This window comes from Vombatus ursinus, unplaced genomic scaffold (assembly GCF_900497805.2).
Source record: "Vombatus ursinus unplaced genomic scaffold, bare-nosed wombat genome assembly UNPS02014826.1, whole genome shotgun sequence".
Classification (NCBI taxonomy): Eukaryota; Metazoa; Chordata; class Mammalia; order Diprotodontia; family Vombatidae; genus Vombatus; species Vombatus ursinus.
The window spans coordinates 9518148-9527650 of NW_020954604.1; the positions used below are offsets into that span (position 1 = coordinate 9518148).

The 9503-nt window shown below is 53.5% G+C and overlaps 1 protein-coding gene across 1 annotated transcript; it reads right to left on the reverse strand.

Annotated features, from left to right (window-relative positions):
- Positions 1–1843: 1843 nt before the first annotated feature.
- Positions 1844–8027, reverse strand: TMEM151B (transmembrane protein 151B). The gene is made up of 3 exons (XM_027838318.1): positions 7911–8027; positions 4386–4826; positions 1844–2983 (listed from the first exon to the last, which is right to left on the reverse strand). The coding sequence occupies exons 1-3, from the start codon at positions 8025–8027 to the stop codon at positions 1844–1846; spliced, it is 1698 nt and encodes a 565-aa protein (XP_027694119.1).
- Between the last annotated feature and the right edge of the window lie 1476 nt (positions 8028–9503).

Below are 9503 nucleotides of genomic sequence, written 5' to 3' on the forward strand. Positions count from 1 at the left end.
GCCTCCTGAATCTATCCTTCCCCAAACTCCCAATGAGGAAGGATGTGGGGACAGATGATGTTGCATAGGTGGAGGCTACAATGAGGGGGCACTGACATTGCTGGGCCCAAAGTGGGGGCAGGGGGTGTTACCTCTAGGTGTCCTCTGAGGGAGACAGGAGAAAACAAGGGAAAATTCTAGATCAAGGCCTACAGTAACTCATCTCTAGACTGCTTTTGCCTTTCTGCACTAAATCAACAGAGGTGAGCTTGAGCTAGGGACAGACTGTTGGGAGGAGAGGGGTAGCACACAGACATGCAGGCTGAAATAAGAAGGGACAGAGAGGAAGTGCTAGGGTCCTTTTGCACCAAAGGACCAGGTTAGTGAATAGAGCTTAGGAGCAGCGGGAATGAAAGGCTGCTAAGCCACCGACAGCAGGAGAATAAAATGGGGGCAGGGCTTGTTCCTGCCTGCCTTAAAGGAACCTAGGATACACAGCAGTGACCCAAGTTTATGGGGCTAGGGCTGCTGGGGGTTGGGGTATAAATACATCCCTAAAAGCCCCAAAACATTGGAATCCAGAATTTCTCCAGTTTAGTCTTAGGACAAAGCTGTCAGCTGGGGGTATGTGGGGGAGGGGGCACAAAGAGAAGCCCACTATCCCCTTCTCAATTCTGGTCAGGTTCTCCCCTCCAAATTACCCTCCTCCTCTCTCCTGGGTACTCTTCCTCAATCCAGTTCTCTTAAACCGGATCATTTTGTTCAGTCCATCCTCCTGGTCAGCATCCTGGTTTCATCTCACCCACTCAGCCTTCCCTTTAGAAAAGGCACACAACCCCTGGCCTAGGTGGAGAAACTGAGACCCAAGTGAGTTTAGAAAAGGAATCCAGTTGTCCTCTCTTCCTACTATGCAATCTCATCCCTCCAGCAACAAGAGAAAGAGAGCCAAATGTAATGTCTTTGTGAAAAGAGCCATACCTCTGGAAGCTAGGACTCCTGGGACCAGAAAGATAAACAAGAGGCTTAAAGAAGGGAAAGAGAAGCAGAAAAGAGACTGGCCTGGGGTGGGGTGTGAGGAGCAGGAGGGCAGAAAGAGGCCAGAGATGGCAGGATCTCAATATTTTCCAGGGAATTGAAGTGGGGATGTTCAGAGTGCTGAGCTCATCCAAAGCCCCACTTAAATTAAGGGGTTATTAACTCAGAAATCCTTCCCTTCCACCATGTCCCAACAAATTCCAAATGGGGTGAAGAGGGGTAAGAGGGGAAGCCCTTTCCTTCAGGCTTTCCCCAGTATCTTTCCCTCACCCAAGATCTTTCTCTCCCCAGCTCTATAAGAAGGGCCTGCCTCTTCCATAGAGTAGGCTGACAAGGTGTGTGGGAGCGGGGGAGGAAGAAGAGGGAGATAACAGGATCCCATATAACAGTCGGAAAATCTTGTAAAAGGCTGGGTCCCAAGCCGGCTTAGGTGAGGCTGCATCCCTTTATGCCCTTAGGAACACAGGATTTGGCAAGGGGCAGAGAAGGGATCGCTTTGGCCTCGATGGTTCTGAATCCCCCAAATCTCTTTCTCTGAAAATTCTGGGTCAGTCTCCCCCTCCCCCAAGCATACATACACACGTGTGCACACCACCCCTACTCTTTTTGTGTAAGAGGTCTCAGTCCATGCTGATCTGTCCAATCCCCCTCAAAGCCTGCCCCTTCTGCTTGTGGTCACTCGGACATCCGTGGCTCCCCCGGTTAGGGACAGGGGACAAAGTTTGGCGTGGAGCGGGTTGGTGGTGGGAAGGCCCCCCAGTCCCCTCAATCCTTGCGACACCTCCCCCTCTGCCGCCCACCCCTTCTCGACAGATGGGGGAGGGAAGGGTCACAGTGAGGTCTCCACGCAGGAGCCGTGGCGGTGCAATGGCCGGTGGCTGTGGCCTAAGCACCCTTCCTGCCGGTGGACTATAAGCACTGGAAAGTAGAGCGCGTCGTGGTAGGGTGGAGGCGGTCCTCCCTCTTCATCTTCATCGTCCTCGTCGTCGTCGTCGCCACCCATGCTGGCCTGACTGGACAGGCGCGTCTGCTCTGTGGGGCAGCTGGCGTCGTTGACGCTCCCGCTCCGGCTCCTCCACAGGCAGCTCCGGCGGGAGCCGTAAAGGCGGCCCAAAGAAAAACGACTCCCGCCACAGCCACCGCTAGCCCCTGGACCCCCGGCCGCACCCACGCCCCGGGGACTGGCACAGATGCTGAGAGCACTGCGAGAGAAGATAGACGAACTGCTGACGGCGCGCTGGCAGTGCTCGCAGCTGCGGCGGTACGGGGCTGCCCCGGCGGCCCCCGAGCCGCCCACGCCACCGTAGCGACAGGAGGGCGTGTAACCCCCGCCGGGCCCCCCGCCGCAGCGAGATCCTAGCCCAGCCAGGTCCATCAGCACGGCCTCAGAATAACTGGGCACCAGCTGCTGGTTGGAGCGGATGTGCCACTCCAGCTCGGTGCTGTCCACCGTGTTGACCCGGGGCAGGCGATGGGTGAGCGGGGGCAGGGACTCGTCGCCGCTCGGGGTGGAGCCGCCGCCGCCGCCGCCGCCGCCCTCTAGCCCAAAGAGCTTCTCTACGTGGTAATGGGCGTACGCCGTGCGGTACTCGCTCAGCACCCGCAGCGGCCAGGACAGCGTGAGCAGGGCTGCTGCCCAGAAGGCCGACTGGCAGGCGTACCATGGCGGGCGCGTCGGGTCGGGGAAGGCCACCATGTACTCGCGGAAGTCCACGTTCTTCAGGTGCATACCCTCGCGCGCTTCCATGTAGTCGTCCAGCCCCTCGTTTTCTGCAAAGAAGCGTGCGCGCTGGCACAGGTACGCGTTCTCTGCCTCCACGCTGGCGAAGCTGAAGCACTTGGTGAAGCGCAACCGCGTGGCCGGCGTGCCCTCCAGCCCCACCAGCGCCTTGGACACATCGCGGACACCACAGCGAGCGTAGTCAAATTCGGCTTCGGCCACGTGGGTGTTCACACGCTCGTGGTAGACCTAAGGCCATGGGGTGGGGTGGGGTGGGGAAAGTAAAAGGGGAAAAGATTAAAGTGGGGCTCAGAAGTTGGACGTTCTACTCTCCTTCCTGCATGAGTCGCTTCCTCTTTCTGGCCTTAGAATCCTTACAGATGAAACAAAAAGGTCAGCCCAGATGGTCCCTGAGACCCCTTCCAGCTCTGATATTCTATAATCTTGATCCCCTTCGCTCGATCCTCCATACACACTGGAGCCTATATCTCTTCGTCATTTCCCTATCCAACTCCAAGGACCTGCAGTGGATGTGTCCCTAACAGTGCTGTCCTTATGAAACTCTAGAACTCGCCAACCCGACAGTCAAGGGCCCTCCACCAGCCGACAGCCCTGCCCGTCACACCCACAATATTCAAGAGCTCTCCAGTACCACCAAACTAATTTGCTTCCTGTCCCTTCACTCCTGACTTAACTATTCCCCATCCTTAACCTTGCCCTTCAATGACCTCTGCACTGCTTTCCTCCAGCCTGCACCAAACTCCACCCCAGAAAGACTTTCCTGACTAAGCCCAATACATTTTGGTCTCTACCCAGGGAATTCCTTCGGAGTTAAACGCACCAAAGTTTGCATGCATTTCCTCATTTCCTTGCCTTTTAAGGGTGAATAAAGTGTGTGTGTGTGTGTGTGTGTGTGTGTGTGTGTAATAGGTGTGTTCTCTTTGAGCTCTGGGGAGTTGGGGCTGGTGGCTGTATCTTGTCTTTCAAATCAGAAGATCACTGATTCCTGTCCCCCCCTCCCCATGAGAACAGGAGGTTCTGAATTGTAGGGACTGTCTCCCTCCATTAGACTGGGTACTCTCTAATGTCTCCATCAGATTAGGGCTCCTCAAAGGGCAATGACTTTGACTATCAGAAAAGGAACTCTCAGAAGGTAATAAGTCTTTCCCCCACCAGACTGGGAATGTAAGCCCATTGAGGGAAGGAACTGTGTCATTTTTGTATTTGCAATGCCTAGCAGGCATCTAGCACATCGTAGTTCTCTAACAAATGATGTTTGAACTTGGACTTCTGAGTTTCCACAAGATAGGATCTTTCTTTCTCCTAAGATTGGTGCCTTCCAAGGGTGGGGAATCCCTCATCAGACTGTAGGGACTACCCAGGAGAACAGTGGTGTCTTTTCTTTCTTTTTGTAACTCCCAAGATGTCCTAGTAGGGGAAGCCCTCAGGGGGAAAGCTCTCAGTCGGTCTGATAGAGTATGCACTGTCACCACATCAGCACCAACATTTTATCAGTGCTCACTCCTCCCAGATCTCTCTCCTCCATCACCTTTCTATTCTCCACTCCTCTCCACCCCACCACAATAGTGACCTTTCACACCTTCTCCTTTTGAGTCCCTTTGAGCCCATGATCCTAACCCCACTCCCTTACCTGCGTGGTAGTATAGGCATCCCCGTTTCGATAACGGGTGACTTGTCGGGTGCGGCGGACATAGTGGTAGCTGATAGCCTTCCACCAAATGCATGGCGTGGCCTGCTGCATGCGACCCACTCGCTCCTGCACACTGCCCACATCCACGCGGTACTGCAGCTCGTGGCGGGCCTGACAGTGCCAGCACTCCACAAGGTAGACAGCATAGAGCATGAGCAGAAAGGCCAGAGGGATGTAGACATAGCCATTGGAGCAGGGACTGTCGTGGTACATGAGGCTGTTGCCCTGGTAGGTGCTGCTGAAGGTGAGGCGAGTCACCGTAGTGACGTGGCACCAGGCCACGGCCCCCAAGCAGCCGTACATGAGCAGGGACAGCAACAGGCACTTCCAGTGCGACTCACGGCAGAGGGACTTGGTGAAGGAAGGTTGCACTGGACGCTGCTGCTCAGGGGGGAAGAAGAGGAAAGGGAGGGATGGAAGAACACAGAAACAACCAACCCAAAAACAAAACAAAAAAAAAGGCAGCAGACAGATACATAGCGAAGAGGAAGAAACAGATACCCCCCCCCCCAAAATAGAGAGACATAGAGGCAGAAAAAGAAAGAAATATAGAGAAGAGAAACAGCAACAGTAAAGAAAATAAGCAGTTCAGAAATGGAGAAGAGTCCAGGGAAAGAGAAAGATACAGCCACAAGGAAAGACACAGAAATGGAAAGGGAGAGATGGAAATAGTGAGATGCAGAGAAAAACAGACCAAGAAGCCAGAAACAAAGTCACTCACAGAGAAAGAAATCAAAGAAACATCAGCAAAAAGAAACAGACAAACAGACACACACACACACACACACACACACAAACCAGGCAGGAGGAGAGAGATAGAATAGCACAGAGAGACAATGGCAAAAAAAAAAAAGGCAGACAAAGAAGATGAAATGCGAGAGGCAGGAGAAAGAGGGGAAAAAAACAGGAGAAAAATAATTAGCAGTGACTTCCTTGGTGTTGCCCCCACTCCCCACTCCAGGATGGGCACCATGTCCATGCCCTTCCAGGTGCCCCAGACTGGAGGAAAAGGAAGAGGAATGGAAAAGGGAAACTCCTACTGCTCCATTACACACACACACACACACACACACACACACACACACACACACACACACGCAGCAAATGATCCATTCCTGTTCTAGGTATATACCTTTCTAAGTGTGCTTCTTCCACCCACCCCCAAATCCTCAGCTTATATGGTCCTGAGCACCAGGGAGCAGAGAAGGGGGCATTGAGTGAAGCTATACTCTATACTAGTAGGTAATAGTAAACATTTCCCTTTTAAACTTTATTTCCTCTCCTAGTCCCCTATATTTCAACCTTCTCCTCCCCTCCCCCCTGTATACTTTAACGAATACTGTCTCCTAATGTAGAGCAAGGGGGAGAAATCCTGGGGTCCCAAGGCAAATGAGAGACCAAGAGAATAAGAACACAGATGAAGGAGTGGAATTGGAGCCCCAGAAAACTATGGAACCCAAAGAGAGCACTAGGAAGGAACCAGAAAGGTGGCCAGTGTAGGTGGGACATTCTTTTTCCAGGTCTATGTCCTGTTCTCCATTTGTCTTCCTTGTACTCATGGTGTGCCCTGTGCCTAGAATGGACCATCCTAACTTTCTCCTATTGAAATTCCACCCTTAAAGGCCCAACTCCAGTACTACCCCCTTCTCTAACAGTTCTCTCAACATCTTCCCCAATACCCCTCTTCAGGGCTGGAAATGTTCTTTCCTCAGACTTTCTCATCACAATTCATTTGGACCTGTCCTTTTCATTAACCACATATTTGCCTTGAATTATGCTTAATTGTGTACATATCCTTTCCCATCTATTAGAATGCAGACTCCTTGAGTGCAGGGACTGGGATTTCATCTTTGTATGCCCATACTAGCAGAGTGAGGGTACAAAGCTGTAGATGTTCGAGTAAATGAAGGATTTTTGCCTCTTTTGCATTACCATGTGGGAGAGTGATTGCTTAAACTAAGGTTCATGTTCTGCTTAGGGTCTTCCATCCTTCATTATAGGTAGCTCTTCCTGACATCTGATCTTAATTCTTATTTCTGCTGGGATTCTCCCTCCCTCATTTGGCTTCCTAGCCTGATCCTGAAGTTCTAGCTAATGGAGGAGAGAGAAAAAGAGGAGGGAGTTCAAAGAAGGTCAGAACAAGAAGGGACATTCTAGTGAAAATAGAAAGAAAGAGCCAAGGAGAGCATGAAAAAGGGATGGTATAAAAAGGATTCAGAAAGGGTGGGATAAATTTAGGCAAAATCCGGAATGAGGAAGAGCTCATGCCTGAAATTAGAGAAAAGATCTGGACATGGGAAAAGTATGAGTGAGCATGAGTGCATAACTATATGTTTGTATATGTGTACATGTGTGCACATATGTTTCTGGGATCATATATTCTCAGAGGGTTGGATGCATGTTTTGTGCCTGTGTTCATAATTATATTGGCAAGTGTGTCTGCATGGTTGTGTACAAATCTATGCATGTGTGTACATCAGTGTATGTATGTGCAAGAATTAACATGCTTGTGTCTGGGAGGGTGGGGGCTGTTGTAGATGTGTCTGTTTCTTCGAGCTAGTGATTGTGGATTAGACATTGGAAAGACATTTATTGACCCCCTCATCTCCCTTGACCCCAACCGTAATCATGGGGTTTATCCCTTCCCCCACCCCCAGTGGCATGGCCTAAAACTCTCATAGACACACTACTGAGGTTTGGGGAGAAGCTCTCTGTCTGTCCCCAGGGCAATGGGAACATTGGGAAGGAGGGCTGCCTGCTCCCTCATATACAACACTAACAACCCTTTCATGTGATCAAGAGGGAATCTTCAGTCTTCATCTTTTATGTCCCCTTCCCTCCTAAGGACTGTCCAGGATAACCTGTTACCTAACCGAGTTCTCTCCACTACACACCCTTACAATCTTTCTTCCACTGCCATGGACCCTCTGCCCCTTCCCTTCCTGGATTAAACCACCAACTCCAGATTACCCACCTGTCCCCCGCCCAAAACACGGACACATTCCACTCCACGTTCTCCAGCTCTGCCAGAGAAGCCCCGCCCAGTTGCCCCTCCTCCTCCCCAGGACCCCCACCCAGAGTCCCGCCCCTTGCCGCTGCCCCCTTCTCAATACCAGGAACAGCTCTGGAGGGGGGGAGGGGAAGGGGGCGCGTATGTGCAGGGCTGCGGCTGCAGCCGGCCAGGCTGAGGGGAAGTGGGGAGGGGGGGGCGGAGAGGACCTCGCTGCGACGGAACGGGCAGGGGTGCCGTATTCAGGGTTAGGTCAGATCCTAGCAGATCGCATCAAGGTCCTGGGAAAGAAGAAGGGAGACGAGGGAGAAGTGCTATTCTGGACCACGGCTGAACCCTACAGGGAGCGGGACGGCTTGGGGTGGGAGAGATGGAGAGAGACTTGGACGTGATCCCTCGGAAGATGCGAAAGGAGGTGTTGCTGGGGGAGCAGGGGGCACGGGGATGGTCCTCACCTCCTCTCGGGCGGTGCCCTCCGCCGCCGCCGCCGCCTCCTCCAGGGGCCCGGGGCCGCCACCGCCGCAGCCGCCGCCGCTGCCGCTCTCTCCTGCAGCCGAGCCGGGGGGAGACATGGCGCAGGGTGGGGGGCGCGGAGCTCGGAGCCTCCCTGGGGGCCACCGGGGGCCGGGGGCATCCTGTGCTGGCCTGGAGGTAGGGGGAAGGGGGGCGGGAGGGGGCGGGGCCCTGGCTGCTCCCCACCCCCCCGCGGGGGGTGGAGAGGGAGCCGGTGGAGGGCTCTGGGGTTGGAGAGGCCGGGTTGGGGAGGGAAAGACACTGGGGGATGTGGGGTGGGACGGAGGGTAAGGGCTAGGAGGGGGCCGGGCAGGGGCTGGGGGGCCGGGACCGGGGGCAAGTGTCACCTTGAGGCCCTCCCGGCGCCGCTCCGCCTCCCTCCCGCTCCCGCCGCCGCCTTTTGTCTGAGCCGGGAGCTGGAGCCAGTGCGCCCCCCCTCTTCCTCCCAGCGCAGCTGAGCCCCGCCTCCGCCCCCCCCAACTCCGCCTCCCCCAAAGTCCCACCTAATAATTACCCCTAGTAAAGAGGAGATGCGACAGAGGGGGATCCCAAACCCCCATCCCCCTCTGCACCAGGCAACACTGCCTACAGTCCCTTCTTTCCCTGGTCCCCTTCTGCCAGCCTGAGAGAGCCTTCTCCTTTGCAGCAACCCTTTTCCCCACTGGCCTGGGTCTCGGATAAGCAGAGGTCACCCCCCTCCCCAGGCTAAAGGCTCTTGAAGATTTCACTGGATAAAGACCAGGAGGAAAAAAAAAAAAAGGAGAAGGAGGGTGGGAATGGGGGGGGATTAGATTGAAAGGAGACTAGGAGGCAGGCTATAGGCAAAGGCTAGAACGCCAAAATCAAACTGTAGGTAGACACCCTAGAGAACATGTCCCCGCCACTGAATGCTAATACAGGGGTGACCAACTAAGCATGTAACCTCTTAGTTCTCTTTCACTTCTGCAGGTCCATAGGTCAAGGTGTGAGTGAAGGCAGGTGAAATGAGGGGGAAATAACTCAGAGTCACTCGAGGCACTAGACATTGGAAGGTATTCTGGCTCTCCAGGAATATTCCTGGCCCTGTGGGGATAGTAGGAACTACCAAAGAGGGTGGTATCCAAACAGTTCAAGCTGGTCTTTTCTTTCCTATTCTCCTCCAATCTTCCTCTCTCATTCCCTTGGAGCTAGCTGTACTGTGGTGTGGAAAGCACAGCATTTGGAATCAGAAGACTTGGATATAAGCAAATTCAGACTCTTAGTAGCTGAGTGCTCTTGGACTACTCATTTCCCCTCTATGGGACTCAGTTTCTTCATCGGTAAAATGAGAGAATTGAAGTAGATGAGATCCCTCTTAGCTCTAACATTCTATGGCCATTTCCAGTTTCCTAGGGGAGATCAAGTTTTCACTAAGGCTGTCTTTTAGAATCTTAGACCAACTTACTGTCTTTGGCCTTCCCAAGGTCAACTCACCCAGCCTCCTGCCCTTAGCCTAGCCTGGCCCAGTATAAACACAGAGAAGACCGAGGGCTAAGGCGGGGGGGGGGGGGGGGGGG

Bases quoted from the DNA above. Each gene is read 5' to 3' on its own strand.
- TMEM151B (XM_027838318.1), bottom strand. From the start codon at position 8,027: ATGTCTCCCCCCGGCTCGGCTGCAGGAGAGAGCGGCAGCGGCGGCGGC. The intron at 4,827-7,910 runs GTGAGGACCATC...CCCCCTGAGCAG, and splicing joins AGGGCACCGCCCGAGAGGAG to CAGCGTCCAGTGCAACCTTC. The intron at 2,984-4,385 runs GTAAGGGAGTGG...CCATGGCCTTAG, and splicing joins ATGCCTATACTACCACGCAG to GTCTACCACGAGCGTGTGAA.